Genomic DNA, 19,601 nt, shown 5'->3' with positions numbered 1-19,601 from the left:
CAGTGTATGGAGAAGGTGCTGCGACTCACCGAATGTGTCAAAAGTGGTTTGCGAAGTTTCCTGATACTATTGACATTCTGACCAAAGAATTCTTTGCTGTGGGGCTGTCTTATGCATTGGAAGATATTTAGCAGCACCCCTGGCCTCTACCCACTAGTGGGAGATAGCTGACATACTCAAAATATCCAAATCAATAAAGTTATTAGTGAAAATGAAAAGTATATCCTTTATTTTATAGGAAAAAATTAATGGAATTTTTGGCCAACTCAATAAAATATCCACAATAAAACCTTCCCTGTTGCCGCTGTAAGACAAATAAGGCAGAGGCTGGAGGAAGTGACATAATATGATGTTCATGTGGCTGCATCATGAATAATATTAAGTCCTTAGTCTCTGACCCAGGAATCTTGTCTTCTGCAAGCTCCATGAAGTAGTAACAGGCAAACTTGTGAGCGTGGAAGGTAAAATTCCAGATCCTTCACAATTTTGACAGCACAGAGCAATACATAATTAGAACATATACCACATGTCTTTTCTGTGTTTACTTTTTGCCTCATTGAGTGTCATTCTAAATATTTTCTTCTGACCTGTATTCCAATTCACTAATTCTTCATTTTGGTCTTATTTGCTGCTAAACCGTCTCTAATGTGTTCATTTTTAAGGTATGATGTTTTTCAGTTTAAGAATTTCCATCTGGTTCTTCTTTTAAATTTTCAGTTCTCCAATGATGTTCTCAATCCTATCTTTCTTTTTAGCAGTGTAATTACATTTATTTTAAAATCCATGCATAATAATTCTATTATTAGGGTCCCTTGAGGATATTTCTATTATATTATTCCCTATTCATTTTTGATCATTGTCTTCCCCTCATATGCCTTTTTATTTTTAATTCAGTGTTTGATACTGCATATGAAAAATTTAGAGGTAATTTGAGACTTAGGGTCATGTCACTTTCCTCCAAAGAGGACTAATATTTACTTCTAGCAGGCGACTGGAGGCACTAAAGTCACAGATCACCTTAATCTAATCACCAACGGAGATATTCCCATGCTGGGATTCATTTCTAAGGTACAGCACCTTGGGGTTCCCAACTTAAGAACTGACAATCTCCAAACCTTGGTGGGCTATAAACACCTGTTTTGTTTTTCTAGCCTTAAGTGTTCATCAAAATTTCTGCTCAGCTTATCATCTACCCTTCTCAGAATCAACAGATGCTAAGCAGAAAAGTTGCCTGAAAAAGCAACTTACCTAACTGTTTTAATAGCATTATGATATACTCAAACACATCTTTCATCTTCTGCCAGTATTTATAATGTTTTTTATTTGGATTATTAATCCAAACTTATCAAACATTAACAAAAGTAGAACTTCTCCAAAAACAGATTTAATGTGATTAATATTTAAAGGTTTTAGAAATTCTGTGTTTTCATTTTCTCCATTTGGGCCAGACATAACATGCTTCCTTTTAAAATAAGCATTCTACCAAACATTTTTAAAGATGACGTGTATTATCAAGTAAACCAAAAGGATATACTTTTAGTTAATTGTGCAACAGTTTATGTAAACATGGCTTGTCTCCTTGCACAACCACATCAAAATTAAAACTAAATTATAGAGCCTCCAGAAATTGAGTTGAATGGAAATCTGACAACAATGGAAAAAGAAACCACATCCATCTGAACTGGTAGGAAGGGTAGTCCTACATCCATGTGTGGTGGATAAATATTTGGGAAGGATATCTCGGGAGCGAGGAGTCCCAGCCCCACACCAGGCCCTCCTGCCAAGGGTTACAGTGCAAGGATGGTAAGTAGCCGTAACTTCTGGCTGCAAAAAACTCACTCTTTCTGAGTTCCAGCACTGGCACAGAAGCTTGAAAGGCACCAGTGACATACAGGGAGGAACTGAAGTGTCTTGGCATCAGGTAGAGAGATGGGAGACAGCTTTGTCCCAGCAAGAGGACATTGTCCCTTTTCTGAACCCTCTCCCCACAGAGCCAGTAGGCAGGCAGGTGGTATATCTGAGATTCCATCAACATGACTAACACAGTTTGCCCTGCCCTAGAGATCCCCTGAACCCGCGTCCCACCTACCTTATGGTCCTATCCAAACTGTTAACAGTGACTTTTCCAAGACCAGTGGAATGAATGGTCTTGGCTTTTGCTTCACAACTTCCTATATATCCTTTCAAACAAGCAAGAGCTGGCCTCAGTGAGCCCCTAGCCCTTGAACCTCTCATTAAGTGGTACCAGGCACAGCACTAGCAGCAGCTAGCTCAGATTCACAAATTCGCTTTGCCTGGAATCTCCAAGCTAAGCATGAGTAGCAGCCATCTCAGACTGCTTCATAGCTCAGGCAAAGAGGCCCAAGGCAAAATGCAGGTGGAGGCTGACCTTGGCCTGCACCACCCAGGAAACCCTAAGGCTGGTGGGTAACCCTAAGCTACCCAATGGATAGCTACAGAACACAGTGGAGCATAACCACCCTGCCCCTGCACAGCTGACCCTCCACAAACAATGGTGGTTGGTGGTCAGTGATCACAGCCAATCCTTGCAGCTATCAGGCCAAGGTAAATCCCTCTCATTTACTTGCTAATTGTAACCAAGGCTCAACAACAAGAGGAGGGCACACCTCAAGTACCCAGCTTGGGTAAGAGGGGAGGCTGTGCCACTGGACCCTATGGGACACCTACTACACTAGGCCTCACTACCAAGATCCAGAGTCAAAGCAGCTCTACCTAATACACAGAAACAACACAGGGAGGCTGCCAAAATGAGGAGACAAAGAAACGTGGCCCAAAAGAAAGAACAGATCAAAAGTCTAGAAAAAGAACAAAACAAAATGGAGATAAGCAATCTATCAGATGCTGAGTTCAAAACATTGGCTATAAGAATGCTCAAGGGACTTACTTAGCGAGGATGTCAACAGTATAAAATAGACCCAGTCAGAAATTAAGGATACTCTAACTGAAATAAAGAACAATTTATAGGGAAATAGCAGTACAGTGGATGAAGGTGAGAATGGAATCAATGATTTGGGCCATAAGAAAGCAAAAAACAACCAATCAAAGCAACATGAAGAAAAGAGAGTCCCCAAAAATGAGGAGAGTATAAGCAGCCTCTGGGACAACTTCAAGAGGTCCCAGATTCACATCAAAGGGGTGCCAGAAGGGGAAGAGAAACAGCAAGAAATTGGAAATCTATTTGAAAATATAATGAAAGAAAGCTTCCCTAATTTGGTGAAGGAAATAGACATGAAAATCCAGGAAGCACAGAAAGTCCCAAACAAGATGAACCCAGAAAGGCCCACACCACGACCATCATCATTAAAATGCCAAAGGTTAAAGATAAAGAGAGAATCTCAAAAGCAGCAAGCGAAGAGCAGTTAGTTGGTTTCTCAAAAGAAACTTTGCAGGATAGAAGGGACTGGCAAGACATATTCAAAGCCATGAAAAGCAGGGACCTACAGCCAAGATTGCTCTACCTAGCAAAGATAGCATTTAGAATTGAAAAGCAGATAAAGAGCTTCCCAAACAAGAAAAAACTAGGAGTTAATCATCATCGAACCATTCAGGGACTTATTTAATAAAAAGATCAAAACTATGAACCATAAAATGGCAAAAATACATATCTATCAATAATTAAATCTTAAAAAAATTTATGCAAACAAGAACAGAAACAGTCATAAATACAGAGAGAGTTTTGATGGTGTCACATGGGAGGGGGTGTGGGGAAATGGGTGAAGAGAGAAGAGGATTAAGAAGTACAAATAGGTAGTTAGAGAACAGCCATAGGAAGTACAGTATCAGAAACAGAGTAGCCAAAGAACTTATTATACACATGACCCATAAACATGAACAAGGTGTGAGGACTGCCTGAGGGAGTGGGGGGTGCTGGGTGGAGGGGGTGCAAAGGGGGCAACACTGGGACAACTGTAATAGTAGAATTAATAAAATATAATTAAAAAACAAAACAAAAAAGCAATACCTTTACACAATGTCATTTGCGCAAAAACATCTGTAGTAATGAAGACATAACATTTGGAGTGAAAAATTTAAAAATATATTTTTTTAGAAACAGACTCACAGATACAGAGAACAGACTGATGGTTGACAGCGGGGGGGGAAGTTGGGTACTTAGTGAAACAGGAGAAGGGATTAAGAAGTACAAATTGAGAGACAGCAAATAGTCACGGGGATGTAAAATACAACATAGGGAATATAGTCAATGATACTGTAATAACTATGTATGGTTCCAGGGGGGTGCTTGAAATACAGGGTGGATCACGTTGTAAAGTATATGACTATTTAACCACTACGCTGTACAGCTGAAACTAATACAAGATCATTTAAATGTAAACTGTAATTGAAAAATAAAATTCTGAAAAATCAGAAAAAATGTATTTTTAGAAGAAAAAAGTACCAAAGTAATTTCACATTTCAATTCAAAAGAAGAAAAAGTACATCAGCTTCCATATTTCTATATTTCTAATTATGAAATAAAGGGTCATTTATCATGATCTAGTGTTTTTAAAACATGTCAAATATGATAGTTTTTTTCTTATATTCTTTTTCCCTTGGTAAATTATGAGATTTTATAAAGATCCGAAGTCTACTCAACATCTGAAAAATATCATGTCTGCCAACACTTACTGTGAAAAATACGAAAATCAATATATGGATGAGAACCTCTTCTTTCTGATTCAAATCCTGCTCGACTCCTTACACGTACATCTCCTGGACAGAATAAGAAAAAAACTTAAGTTTAGAAGAATGCCATCTGGGTAGACGCTCCCATATGCAAGAAGGGTCTATGTGGTATCATATTCATAAGTAATGGTCCACAATTAATATATCTGGAATAAGTGGTTAAAAGCTGATTTATCTAAATTTTCAGTACTGAGTTGTAAGGCTACATGAAGTTTTTTAAATCTACTCCTACGGTAATGATGATTATGATCTATATTTTAAAGTTAGCCTTTTGAAAGATGACTCAAGTATATGATAATTCAACCTGGTATCTTATTACTCACAAGGAGTTAAAAGAATCCTCATCACAAAATATTAAAAAGCCACAAGAAGCAGCAAATATTTAGGAGGTGTCTACTTTGTACCTGGCACTATACTATAGCTATAGGGAATATGAACAAAGACAAAATATATTACCTATTGTCAAGCAGCCTACAATTTTCTTTAAAGATATAGAAAATTAAGATGTTAAAGATTTTGCTTTGTTTAATTGGATCAATCTCCTCCCAAGGCCTTTGCCTGGCTCTTACAGTTGGACCTTTACAAGCTCAGTGCTTTTTCTACATGTGACCTATGGCGTTTAGATGTACTTTCTCTACACAGCACCAGTGCAAACCAGAGGTCTGGTACTCTTGTTTGTGCCTTATAGGCATTATTCTACTTAATTCTCTAACCAACTCTGACTGAATTTCTATCTTATTTTATAGATGCAGAAACTTGACATTTTGAGAAGTAGCAAGTCCATGCCACAAAGCTAGTATAAAGGGTGAGTCAGGATCTAAGCCTCACTCTGTGGGCCCCGCTATACTTCCATAGCCTCCAGGTTCAAAACCTTTGAGTCTATCAGTGCCTATCCCTACACGCAACTCTACATGCGTCAAAGGCCTTTCTGCCTACTCTTTGTTTCTCTCAGTAAGGCCGTCATTTCTTTCAAGGTTCATGTCATCTACACGAGTCTATCCCACAACTATAAATCACTTCTCTCACATGGTGATTCTTTCACTCTACAATAAATGTTTACTGAGCACCCAACCACACTTTAGGCTCAGGAAATACAGCAGTAAGCAAATACATAAAGTCCCTGTCTTCACGAAGCTTATCCTTTCATGGAGTGAGGCAAATACTAAAACAAACAATTTCATTCTATGAATGATGGCAATAAGTAACATGGAGAAAATTAAAGCAAGGCAAGATGGACAGAAGGGAGAAGCAGAAGAAGGGTGATTCATAGTTCTGGTCAGAGAAGAGGCCTTCTCAAAGGCCTCTCATAACCGAAAGGAGGCCTTTCAGAAGAGACCTGAAGGAAGTGAGGCCGTGAGCCACGTGGCTGTCTGGAGGAAAAGGTTTCCAGGTGTAAGAAAGATCAAGTGTTGCCCAGGGCTGTGTGGCTCAACTGGTTTAAGCATCAGCCTGTGCACCAAAAGGTCATGGGTTTGATTCCTGGTCAGGGCACATACCTAGGTTCGATCCTCAGTCAGGGCACATATGGGAAGCAACTGATAGCTGTTTCTCACTCATATCAATATTTCTCTCTTTCCCACCCTCCGACCTCTGCCGCCTTCTCTTCTTAAAAAAAAAAGAGCAAGTATAAATATCCTTAGATGGGAGCACGTTTAAGGTCATGCAAAGAGGTCACATTGGCTGGAGTGAGGTGAGAGAAGAGGACCAGTGACGTGAGGTTGGAGAGGTAGCGGGGCCAAATCACCCTGGGACTTCCTGGGCCATTATAAAAGCTGTGGCTGCTACTCTACAATAGAAAACACACGAAACCATTCAAGAATTCTGAACATTCTAATGAGAGTGATTTAACTTATGTCTTAAAGACTCACTCTGGCAGGGTAGACTAGACTTGAGTAGAATCATAGGTAGATGAAGAGACCAGTGGCATGAGTGCAATGAACAAAAGGCAGTAACTATGACTTGCAGGGACAGGCTATGGGGAGATGTTGGTCAATGGTACAACATTTCAGTTACGCAAGGTAAGTTCTGGAGCTCTCATGTGCAGCAATGTGACTAGAGTCAAAAATCATCTATGGCTGAGATCGGATGGTAACACCACTGGGGTGGCAGAATTATGGTTCTATTTTGGAGGTATCAGATAAGACGACATGCTGCTAAAACACAGAGTATTTAAGAAATAAGAGTCAAGAATGACTGCAAAAGAATGGAGTTACTTCTTGGGATAGCAAGACTACAAAATGAACAGCCTTGGGAACACAAATCTTTTGTTTAACAGACATATTAAATGGGAAGTACCTATCATATACCCATGTGGAGATGTTCAAGAGAGTTTTTAAATATGAGTCTAAAGCTCTGTTTTAAGGAGAGCATAATCCTGAATAGGATTCGAGAGAGATGGAGACAGTGAAGAGGAAAGGGGTGAACATTCATGGTGATAAAATGTGTGCTAGAGTAGAATAAAACTGAGGAAGACTGGATATACAAGGTAAATTAAAAAGGAAAACAAGGATAAAAGCAAAAACAGAACTAGGGAACATTTAGGCTTAAGAGTATAAGAAATTAGTGAAAAAGGCAAAAAAAGTAGGCAAAGAATAAGAAATGTTCAATATCATAGAACTGAGGGAAGAATGCTAAGCATGAGGAAAGTCATCATGGAAGATACCTCTAGGAAAAGATGAACAAATCTGCCTATTGGATCTTAATGGTAAGTTTTTAACACAAAAGGGATGAAGAGTGTGTGGGTAAAGACATAATATAGAAAAGAGAGAAAAAAAGAAAGAAAATTATACACATAAATGAGGTTTATCCAGAAAAAGTCCAACTATTGTTAATATAACAAGAACAGTTTGTATGCCGCTGATGTAGCCAAGGAGAGTGGACTGGAATGCACATGTGTGAACAATGACAACTTCACTGTGACTAGTCAGTGGGGGCAGTAGATGCCATTGAGTGAGCATGTGTACTGTGTGGTTGTCAGATTCAAAATGACTGAGTGAGTAGAGCAACAAATCTGCATCAAATTTTGCATTAAGCTTGAACATTCCTCTGTAGAAGCTATTAAGGATGATTCAGAAGACACAGCTATGCACAACTGGTGATTGGCAGCTTCATCACGACAACTCTCCTGCTCATGCCTTACAGCTCATGCAGAGTCTTTTGGTGAAACATCAAATCACCCAGGTGACTCGGCCCCACTACAGCCCAGATTCGGCACCCTATGACTTCCGGCTTTTCCCAAAACTAAAATGACCTTTGAAAGGAAGAGATTTCAGACTGCTGATGAGATATTCAGGAAAATATGATGGAGCAGCTGATGGTGAGTCCAACAAAGGATTTTGCAGTGTTTTGAACAGTGGAAGAGATGCTGGGAGAACTGTGTGAGGTCCCAAGGTGCCTACTTTGAAGGGGACTGAGGCATCACTGTCCTATGTCCAAAGTTATCTTCTGCAAGAATTGTCTCTATTTTTCATATTACATGGCTGGATACCTTCTGGACAGACCTCATATGTGAAAATTCATTTTACTTTCTGGACTTAATATGTTAAAAATTTAAGACGTGAGATTAGAAGACAAACGGTCTTCCTCACTAACCAACTTAGAACAAAGTACACCCAGTGACAGGACTATCTGATCGGGTACTTCATGGCCTCATCTGTGTCTATGCCAGCATGAACATCTATTTGGTACTGAGTATCTCTACAAATCTAAGGGTGCCTTATGAGGAACACTCAGGATGCAATTTAAAATTGGATACTAGTGACGGAGTCCCAGGTATTAAGCCAGATTTCTCAATTACCTATAACTAAAATGCTGTCTTATTAACATCACATTCAATATTCATTTCTAGACTCAATTTCAGTCATAGATTAGTTCTGCTGCAAACAGTGGTAAAAAGCTACCTAATGAAATACCTTTCTATTTCAATTAATAGTAGATGATAATAAAATTAACTGATAATGGCACAAAATAAAAATGCTTACCTAGCATACGAATATACAATGCAGTCTGATCAGAACTGTCATAGGAAATAGCTCCACGTCTCTAAAAAAAAGACACACACATTTTAATGTATAACACACAGTACATAAAATTCATTTCAACAAATACGTATTTACTATTTGTGAAGCATAGTGGAAAAAAAAGCTGGATAGGTAAAATGAAATTAGATATAGCATCTGTTCCTGAAACCTATAGTCATAAGGTAGACAGACAACCCTAATACAATATGGTTAAGCACTACCATAGAAGTGGATTCAGAGGGAGGAACACGCAGTAGGTGGAAATTCCCTGCAAAGTATGTCAGATAAGCCCGCTTGGTGGGAGATCTTCAGAGGTAAACAGCACTAAAGAAGAGATATGGCTCAACTGCTTTACCATTCCCTTCCTTTAAATATGAATGAATAAGCAGATGAATAAGAATCATCAGTTATCTGAAGAAAGTTACTAGATAAAAATAAATGGAATAAAATAAAAAACCAAATGGCCCAGAAGCTAGCAAGAAATAAGAGAATTTAAAAAAGTAATGTCTGTACTCAAAGACATTTGTAAAGACACTGAATTTATTAAAAAATAAAAACAAGTTGCCACTGATAGAAAGACTTTAAAATATATTTTATGTTTAAAAATAAACAGGTATAAAAATGTATCTTGCAACATTATTCATAACAGCTCCATACTGGAAACAACCAAATGTCCATGAACTAATGAATGGATAGATAAAATGTAGTATAGCCACACACTGGAGTATTATCCACACATAAAAAGGGATGAAGTGCTGATACATGATACAACACGGATGAGCCTTAAGAACATTATGCTGAGTATAAGGAGCCAGCCACAAACCACCATACAGTATATGGTTCCATTTACATGAGATGTCCAAAACGGGCAAATCCATACTAACAGAAAGCACACTGATGGTTGCCTAGAGTTGGAAGAACTGGCAGGAAACGGAGAGTGAATGGGTACAGGGTTTCTATCTGCAGTGATGAAAATATTCTAAAATTAATTGTGGTCATGACTGCATAAATCTGAATATACTCAAAATCACTGAATTGTACACTTTAGATGGGTGAATTGTATAGTACGAGAATTATAAATCAATGAAGCTACTATAACTAAAAGCGAATACTGCAAATTTAAGATATAATTACTAAAACCAAAAGTTATAGGAGCTGAAACACCCTCAGCAACTTCTGCCAACTCTATCTTCACATTTATCACCCTTCTTCACCTGGTCGCCTGCAGTGGGTTGCTCTTGGTTTTCCTAATGCATCTCCTGGTCCCTAGTCCACTCTGTACACGGAAGCAAACGTGACCATTTGAACTACTGCTCAAAACCCCCCCGATGGCTCTCCGCTACACTTGGAATAAGGGCAACACCAAGCTCTGACTTCCAAAGGCCTCCACGGTCTGCCCGCCTCTCACGGTCTTCTCACCACCACCACCCAGCCTCCTCGGCCTCCTGCTCTTCCCCAACCTCACCAAATGTCCTGCCACTGCACTCGTCCTTTCCCCTGTCCGGGATCACTACATCCCTGTTCTTCTCATCTCTCAGGTTCTACATGAGGTGTCATCTCTTCAACAGCAGCACGCCCAGACGACCAAATCTGAAGTCACCTAAGAGTCACCCTCTTCCACAGCTGCACACCTTCATACACCGAGCTGATGTTACTTTGTCTCTTTGTTCCAAAACTAAAAACTCCACAAGAGCAAGAATTATTCACCACTGTACTCCTGGTCCCACAAAACACTAGCAATTATTTAGTACATTCTAAATAAATATCGGATAAATATCTGGTAAATGATTAAATGATTTCATTGCAAACAAATTAATGAACAGCACTGATATAAAGACAAATTAAAAACCTAGAAGATAAAATTAACCTAATCACCCACTAGCCACTACACACTGTAGAGGCAGAGACCTTGTTCACTGCCACAGCCCCAGACCTAGAAGAGATGCCAACATTCAGGATAGTGTCTAGTGCACCAATAGTGATAGTACTGTTGAATAAACAGGTTAGCAAGTTCTTTAAAAAATAGTAATAAACAGAACTAGTGCCAAGTGCTATTAATAAAGTAGTGTGGACACTACAAAGAAATATACAAAACAGTTGATACAAAATCGAGGATCAAATAAAAAAATATACAGTAATTCTGCATATGATACGTATAGGATTTAAAGTCTGTGGGGAAAATATTATTTAATTTTAAAAAATGTTAGATTAAGTAGTTGCTACCTGGAAAAATATAAAGCTCTATTATTACCCTCCCACTAAAATAAATTATATATGGAATAAAAACTTATATGTAAAAATTAATGCATAAAAATATTAGAAAAATATATGGACCTGACCAGGTAGCTCAGTTTGGAGTGCCATTCCAATACACCAAGGTTTCAGGTTCAAGGCCCAGTCAGGGCACATACAAGAATCAACCAATGAATGGATAAACAAGTAGAACAACAAATCAATGTCTGTCTCTGTCTCTGTCTCTCTCCCCATTTCCTCTCTCTCTTAAATCAGTAAATAAATTTTTTTAATATTAAAAAAGAGAAAAATGACCACATTAAAAATTCTTAAATAGGAAAGGCTAACTGTCCTATAAAATCCAGAAGTCGTGAGAGTGGATCACTCTGGCCACTTACAAGTTAAATTAGCCCTTGCTGGGTGGCGTGGTTGGAGTGTGGTCCTGTATACCAAAAGGTTTCAGGTTCAATCCCTGGTTGGGGCACGTACCTAGGTTGTGGATTCAATCCCGGGTTGGAGCACATAACTGGAGGTAAGTGATTAATGTTTCTCTCTCACAGCAATGTCTCTCTCTCTCTCTATGTCTCTCTCTCTCTCCCTCTCTTTCCTCCCCCCCCTTATCTTTGGGTGAGGGGTTTAAAAAAAGTTAAATTATATATGGTAAAATGTATCATAAACAAAGTGGCAAATCTCAAACCAAGAAAAATAAATTCAGCCCTGGCTGGTATGTCTCAATGGATTGAGCACCGGCCTGCAAACCAAAGGATCACCAGTTCAATTCCCAGTCACGGCACATGCCTGGGTTGCAGACCTGGTCCCCAGTGGGGGCGTGCCACAGGCACCCACACATTAATGTTTCTCTCCATCTCTTTCTACTTCCCTTCACCTCTTTAAAAATAAACAAATAAATAAGATCTTTAAAAAAAAAAAGAAAAATGAGTTCAACAGATGGCAATGGGCTAATTTCCCCCAACTTCAGTATAGCCTAAAAAGTGCCTCATAAATCAATTAGTAAATAATGAATAGCCAGTAAACAAGAAAAAATGTTTGACTTTATTAACAAAAGAAATACACATTAAAGCAGTGAGATCGCAGTTTACATATTAGACTAATGAACTTCTTCACTCACAAAACTCTGGTGTAAGACTTACAATTTGTCAGTGTTCATCTAGAAAATTTACTTAAAGCTCTTGCTTGGATTTAGTATGCAAAACAACTCCCAAATCATTATTATCTCTTTAATTCTTATCATTTAAATGAAAACTACCAATTAAATTCTTATAGGATTCCATGTATCCTTAAAACAAAAATACACAAAAAAGTTTATGAAATAAAAAAGAAACAAAAGTTTCAAAAAAAAATCTGATTTTTAACATTGGCTGCCTCTAAGAAGGAAGCAAAGAGACACAGAGGTAGGAGGACTTTCCAGTGTGTAGCTTTTGAACTTTGCAGCATGTATAGTTACATATTCACTAAATAAATCAAATTAAAAAGTCGAATAAGGATGTACTACAAAAAATACAAAGAAAAGCATGGTCTCAAACCCCAAGGGATTAAACAATACAGAACACACTCCTGGCAGCATCGTGCATAACACGTCTTTCCCCAACACCATGTCCTAAGGAAGCCTCCTGCAGTGTTTCATGGTGAACTATTTACTCTGCAGCAAACAGCCATTTTAATCACTGGTATGGAAAGACACCACTCACACCTGCTGTTCCAATCCTCACTCCGAAGATATTTAGCATATTGTATTACAGGCCTCCCTTAATACTACCATATTAGTGGAAAACCTTGAAGCCTGGAAAGCATATTATGTGGAAACAAATATTTCTATCAGCTAGGTCATACTACTAAGGCTACAGATAGTATTATGTAATAAATACCTTGTCATGTCAACATCTATCAACCTGCTAGTGCCCAATAATAACTTGGATAATAGCTTGTTAAAACAAATTTTAACCTGTTATCTCTAATAGCGTTCCCTAAGAAATGAGTTGACATTATTTTTTTAATGGAAGATAGGTACTTACTAAAACAGCCACAAATTAGGAAGGTAAAGCCTTATTTATCACTTCATGTATTACAGCTTGAGAAAGACTAACATCAGCTCTGTTAAATAAAATACTATAAGTAAAAAAAAAAATGAGTAATGAACATAGTATAGATTATAACTATGACATACTAAATTTATTTTAGGATAATCACTTTAGTCTATTTATAGAGGCATTAATCTGGATATTAAAATGATAGGGTTGGCATTAATCATAATAAAAACTTGGTAAAAAGGGTAGAATTTTAAACATATATCAACAAGTTATACAGAGATTGCAAAATATTCAAACTATTCTATTTATTACTGATTTGAGTAATTATGGTCTGCAAATACCTAGCTTAAATGCTATATACTAAACGACAAGACACAAGTCTTATAAAATAAATCCAAATGAGAAAAAATATTTTTTTAAGAATGGATTTAAAGGGTATGTATCCGAACACATTAATGAATAAATCCTGAGTGATGATTCAGTTCATTCATTCGTCACCTCATGGACCAAGATTAAAATGAGTATTAAACTCTCTCTAAGCAATCTAAGAATATTCTAAAGTAACTAATTTTGGAAAAAATACTATAAATTATAATTGTAACAATAAAAATTTGATTTCCATGTTAGTATTTTAAAAAAACTTTGTATGTGCTTTATACACCAACACTGCAGCATAGACTTAACATAATCTTTAATGTTACCATTTTAAATGCCTTATTCTAGTAAAATCCTATTTTTAATACTTTTTTAATACAAATAGTAAAACAAACTTAACCAAATTCCTCTGTCACACTGTCAGTCATAAAACACTCCGAGTTATCATCCACATTCCCACTCCACCTCACCAGTGAATGGAAATAACTGAGAGGCTTCTACTCGTGACTTTTCTAATTTAGCCATCCCGGGAACAACTTGTAAAGCAAATTAGTCCAGGTCAAAACACGGGCAAGGCTGAGCTAATCAGAAACTGACAGCCGCAGCACAAAGTAAACTAAGGTTCCAAATGATCCACTGCCACTAACAGGAGTTTTGAGTGGCCCCAGGAAGACTCTAAGCTACCTTGAGTCAGGGTGAGTCACTCTTCCACAAGACCTGACTTATAAGATAAATGGCAAAAGGTATAAAAGTTGGTCCTGGGCTTAGTTAATAAATAACTTTTAAAGACAAACATGTTTTAAAATTGATTAAAGGTATTTTAAGTGCTATTGTTTTCATCTTGTTCAAGTTCCCCCTAAAATGATGTATTGTGAAAAAGCATGTGCATTTCCCTTACATGGTAAAAACAGAAAACATTACCTAACACTTGCTGAGCTCCCTCCTACTCTGTGCCAGAAAGAATTACAGCTGTATTCATACAAAATCTCACAATGCACATAAAACCTCTGATGTCAGTTATATTGCCCTAGATTTGCTGGTCAGTAAACTGAAGGTCAGAGAGCTTTAGACGCAGTAGCACAAAATTAACTTTTTTGGTAGCATTACCAAAAAATAGTAACATATTACAAAGGATGAAGCCTAGCCGAAGTTCCAAAAGCAGTTTTCTCTGACATAGTAAAATGAGCTTTTTCAGAGTATATGCATTTTATATATGCAAGAAAAAACATGCTCACGTTTGAGTACCTAGTCAAAGATTGCACTGATCCACTGAATAGTATCCTTCACCCACTCTCATCCCTTACAATATACTTTTAAAAAATCACAATATTACCATTCATTTTACTTAAAATTTTAATTTGTTGATGGTTACAAAAAAAGTAAAGTCTCCACAATTTAATTAAGTTAATTTTAACCTTTATTTAATACCTTGGTAAGCTAATCCCCTACAAACAATGAGTAAATAGCTGTCAGTGCAACAAAATCAATTCTTAATTTAGAACACATATGAATTTTTAAAAAATTAGTATGTTGTTTTTCTTTAAGAAAGTTCTTCAGTAACTCAATCTCAAAACAAATCTCAAAACCCAGAACTGTCAGAAAATTGAACTGAATGGAAGTCTGGCAACCAACAATTTAAAGAACTACATTCATGCAGATGGGTGCCTTTTCTACAATAGGCCACGCTATTAAGACAGGGAGTCAAAGCACCTCTACCTAATATACAAAGGCAAACCCCAGGAAGCTGCCAAGTTGAGGAGACAAAGCAATATGGCCCAAATGAAAGAACAGAATATGCCCCCCAAAAGAACTAAACAAAACAGAGAGTGCCAACCTACCAGATGCAGAGTTCAAAACACTGGTGATCAGGATGCTCAAAGAACTCATTGAGTATGAAAACAACATAAAGGAAGAAATGAAGGTTACACTAAGTGAAATAAAAACCTTACAGGGTATTAACAATAAAGGGAAGGAAACCAGGATACAAATCAATAATTTGGAACATAAAGAAGAAATAAACATTCAACCAGAACAGAAAGAAGAAACTAGAATTCAAAAAAACAAGGATAGTATAAGACTCTGAGACTTCTTCAAACGTGCCAACATCCAAATCGCAGGGGGGCCAGAAGGAGAAAAGGAAGAGTAAGAATTTGAAAACTTATTTGAAAAATATAATGAAAGAAAACTTCCCTGATTTAGCAAAGAAAATAGACATACAAGTTTAGGAAGCACACAAAGTCCCAAAGAAGCTGGAACCAAAGAGGACCACACCAAGACACATCATAATTAAAATGCCAAAGGTTAAAGACAGATAATCTGAAAAGCACCAACAGAAAAGCAGAGTGTTACCTACAACAGAGTACCCATAAGACTATCAGCTGATTTCTCAAAAGAAGTTTTGCAGGCTAGAAAGGACTGGCAAGAAGTATTCAAAGTGATGAAAAGCAAGGACCTACAACCTAGATTACTCTATCCAGCAAAGCTATTATTTAGAATTGAAGGGAGGATAAGAGTACTTCTCAGACAAGGTAAAGCTAAAGGAGTTCATCATCACCAAGCCATTATAAATGTTAAAGCCATGACATGTTATAGGGTCTTATTTAAGGAAAAGATCACAACTATGAACATTAAAAAAAGGCAACAAATTCACAACTATCGACAATTGAACCTAAAAAACAAATAAAACCCAACAAACTACACAAACAACCAGAACAGGAACAGAATCATAGATATCGAGATCATTTGGAGGGATATCAAGTGGGGAGGGGAAGAGGGGAGAATAAGGGAAAAAGTGCAGGATTAAGAAGCACAATTGGTAGGTACAAAATAAACAGGGGGAGGTTAAGAATAGTATAGGAAATGGAGAAGCCAAAGAACTTAAATGCACAACCCATGAACATGAGCTAAGGGGGGGAATTGCTAGAGGGAAGGAGGATACTGGTGGAGGGGAGCAAATGGGGGAAAATATGGGGAGAACTGTAATAACATAATGAATAAAATATACTAAAAAAAAAACCTTTAACTATAGAGGAACTTCTGTGTTGCTTGGCAAATAGTGATTCCCTGTAAATTTTAAGTTAAATCTCTTCAATTTCTTAATACAGGAAGACAAAAGCTGCATGATGGATGAAAGACATAACGCACTTTCATATGAAATTATGAGTGTAATATGAATAGTATAATTTTTTTTATATTAAATTTTATTTAGTTACTTTTCAAGTACATTTTTTTTGAAAAGTATAATTTTAAATATATCCTACTTCAGACCCTCATCCAGGTGGTAAATGGCTAGCATGCTAACAAGCAGTACTCAAGCCTGATATTTAGATTTCAAATAAAAAAACACAGATATATATATATATTAATTTTAATTGTTTTTAATATATTATAAGTAAGGCATACATTTTAGCAACAGCAAGACCTTAAGAGAGACCATGATAGGGGGCAGTATTTACTTTTTAAAAAGTTTTAAAACTATGATTGTTTAGAAATCCTCAACAACTACACTTTAAATTTATAAACATTAGTAAATTATTTATCTCCGGAAGGGAATGTTTAAAATTACACTAAGAATCTGAATTGTTTAATAATTTTATTCTTAAAAGTTGAACTGCTTTCATCAGAAAAACTTCTTTAAAGAAATGATACCAAGGGAAGACATATTAAAAAGCCCTCAGGGAGAAATAAGGTGGAAAAGAATAAACATCACACACAGTAATTTTCAGCTTTTCAGTGGAGAAGTAATCTTCATAGCTCTTTTAATTCGAGAAATAAAAACCAAAGCAAAAGGAGAAGAAACTCAACTAGTAATTTCATTTCTATCAAATATAAACACTAGTGATTGAATGTTACAATCCTAAAATAAAGATGGCCTACCTTAGAGGTGATCCACTTGATAAGAACCAAGGCCAGACACCAGATCAATGTAATTCCCATTGGGTCAATCAAAAGCTGGCAGCATAATCTCCCTCTTCCCCCAGCGAGCAATGAGCAAGAAAGGCTTGTCAGGAGTTAGAGAATAACCAGCTGTCCTCGGGCAGAAGAGAGGGGACACTGACTGCCTTGAACCTCAAGCAGCTGCCTTCAAACGGCAATCACCTGACTCCTCTGAGAATGCGCGGCCAGCCAGCCTACTTACCCAGCGCGTGCTTAATGCCACAACCCAGGGCTGGGGGAGAACAGCGTCAGCAGCAGTGGAAGAGGAAAGGGGGAAACCGCGCTAAGGACAGACCTAACAGCCTCACAAAGGGAGACAAAACAGGTCTCAGGCCGGCCTCACACACTTCTACACTAAGACAGGGCTTTGAAACAACTTTCAAAAAATGTTTGGCAGTAATAAAAAATTTCTCATTTCTTTCACATAGACCAGCTTCACAGACTTAATGCCCTGGAATTTAAAGGTATTAATGCATTTTATTCTATCTTTTCAACTTTATTACTGAATTTGTTCAACTTTTTAATTTCCTTTAGAGCTAGGATTACTGTATGAATGTTAGAGGCTTTCCTAAATACTGTCTGCACTATTTAATATTACCATTCACTCATTTGGAACTTATTAACAAAGGCCAGTTGAACAGTACATTTTCCAGCAATTAAAAGTACACTATTTCCAAACCCTAACTGCAATCTAGCTTATATTACAATATTATTGGTACATGTCTCCTCTTGGCTGTGAGGGAGCTCTGTAATAGCAAAGTGGGTCTATATTCACTCATGTTCACAATGCAGAGAAAAAGCCTTTCATGAAACGTTTATTCAAGTATTCAGCAAATATTTATTAAGTCACTACTAGGCACCACCCCCCGTGCCAGATGTAGATGCCAGGAGCATAGTTGTGTAAAACAGACACAGCTCCTGCCCTTGTGAAGCTTACACCTTAGTCAAGTCTACATTATCTGCAACTGTACCAAGTGCAATGAAGCTGAGATGTTGCCAGCAAAGTACCTAAAGAACTGCCAACAAAGCCTGGCTATGTCCTAGTTAAGAGGTGAGGGACTCTGAAATGCCCCTGAGCTGAAATAAAAGGGCAAGGCATGACTAAGGAGCAGACAAAACCAAGTACAGTGAATAGAAGAAACTAGAAGAGCAACTAGAATGCAGAAAAGTAGAAAGCCGAAGCAGAGGCCCCATAAAGGTGATTTGTTTTCACCCTGAAAGCTAATCCCAACTTGCTGAAAAATTTACTTGGTTTTGGTCAAGTACAGCTCTGTGGGCTAGGAGCTGGGTAGCAGGTAGGAGTCCGCTGTGAGAGGCCCAGGGCAGAGGCGATGGTCACCCACACAGCGTGGCACAGTGAAGAGAAGTGGGCTGTAGCCCATGACAAGACCAACCCATCTGCATGTCAATGGTACACAAATGATGGTTCTCTAATATCTGAACATAGCCCAAATAGTTCAAGTGTAAAGGTATTTCACTGTCCAATATTCAGTATGAAGTATTTAAAAGAATACTTACCACTTCTGGCCAAGATGGAGGTGTAAGTAGAGACACACTGTGCCTCCTTGCACAACCAAAAAAAGGACAGTAACAAATTTAAAAATGAAAAACAACCAAAACCAACAGAAAATCGAACTGTATGGAAGTCTGACAACCAAGGAGTTAAAGAAGAAACTTGAAAAAACATTCATCCAAACCGGTAGGAGGGGCAGAGGCAAGCAGCTGGGTAGAGAGGACTCTCGGCAAGGTGGCAGCTGGAGGGCCAGGGTGGGCAAAGCGGCATGTTGTGGACCGGGCAGTCCCACAATGGTCTGCAGATAAACCAGGAGGAACAAGTGGGGAGCGAGACAGACCATGAGAAACCCAGGGCTCCAGTGAAGGGAAATACAGCCTCAAAACCTCTGACTGAAAAACCTGTGGGTGTTGAGGTGCCGGGAGAAACTCCCACCCTCACAGGAGAGTTCGATAGAGAGACCCACAGGGTCCCAGAACATACACAAGCCTACCCGCCTCGGAATCAGCACCAAAAGGGCCAAGTTTGATTGTGGGTAGCAGGGGAAGTGACTGAAAACTGGCAGGGAGTGGAGCAAGCGGCACTGTTCCCTCTCAGATCCCTCTTCCACAGACGGCACCATGATACAGGCATGTGGGTTGCTCCACCCCTTATTACATAACAGGTGTGCCAAGACAAAAACAATGGCTCCAGTGAAAGAACAGATCAAAGCTTAGAAAAAATACAACGAAGCCACGAAGAGCTAGCCAACCTAGCAGATGCGGAGTTCAAACA

At 38.1% G+C, this 19,601-nt stretch overlaps 1 protein-coding gene across 11 annotated transcripts in view; it reads right to left on the bottom strand.

The window, feature by feature from the left end:
* PDE7A (phosphodiesterase 7A) overlaps nucleotides 1-19,601 on the bottom strand; it is a 121,950-nt gene that overhangs the window by 52,231 nt on the left and 50,118 nt on the right. For 10 of the 11 annotated variants that reach the window (XR_008390823.1, XR_008390816.1, XR_008390815.1 and 7 more), the window contains exons 2-3: nucleotides 8,685-8,745; nucleotides 4,648-4,731 (exon numbers count right to left, since the gene is read on the bottom strand). Coding sequence is in view for 1 of the 11 variants with exons in the window: in XM_037148949.2 (XP_037004844.2) it covers nucleotides 4,648-4,731; nucleotides 8,685-8,745 (145 nt within the window). In the remaining 10 variants the exon portion in view is untranslated. Of the gene's footprint in view, nucleotides 1-4,647; nucleotides 4,732-8,684; nucleotides 8,746-17,254; nucleotides 17,451-19,601 lie in introns of those variants that run through there. The other variant, XR_008390824.1, reaches the window with a different exon arrangement.

Source organism: Artibeus jamaicensis, unplaced genomic scaffold (genome assembly GCF_021234435.1).
Source record: "Artibeus jamaicensis isolate MK-2021 breed Jamaican fruit bat unplaced genomic scaffold, CSHL_Jam_final scaffold_916, whole genome shotgun sequence".
In the NCBI taxonomy this organism is placed as follows: domain Eukaryota; kingdom Metazoa; phylum Chordata; class Mammalia; order Chiroptera; family Phyllostomidae; genus Artibeus; species Artibeus jamaicensis.
Note: the sequence above shows the minus strand (reverse complement) of the source record. Positions and strands in the feature narration are given on the sequence as shown.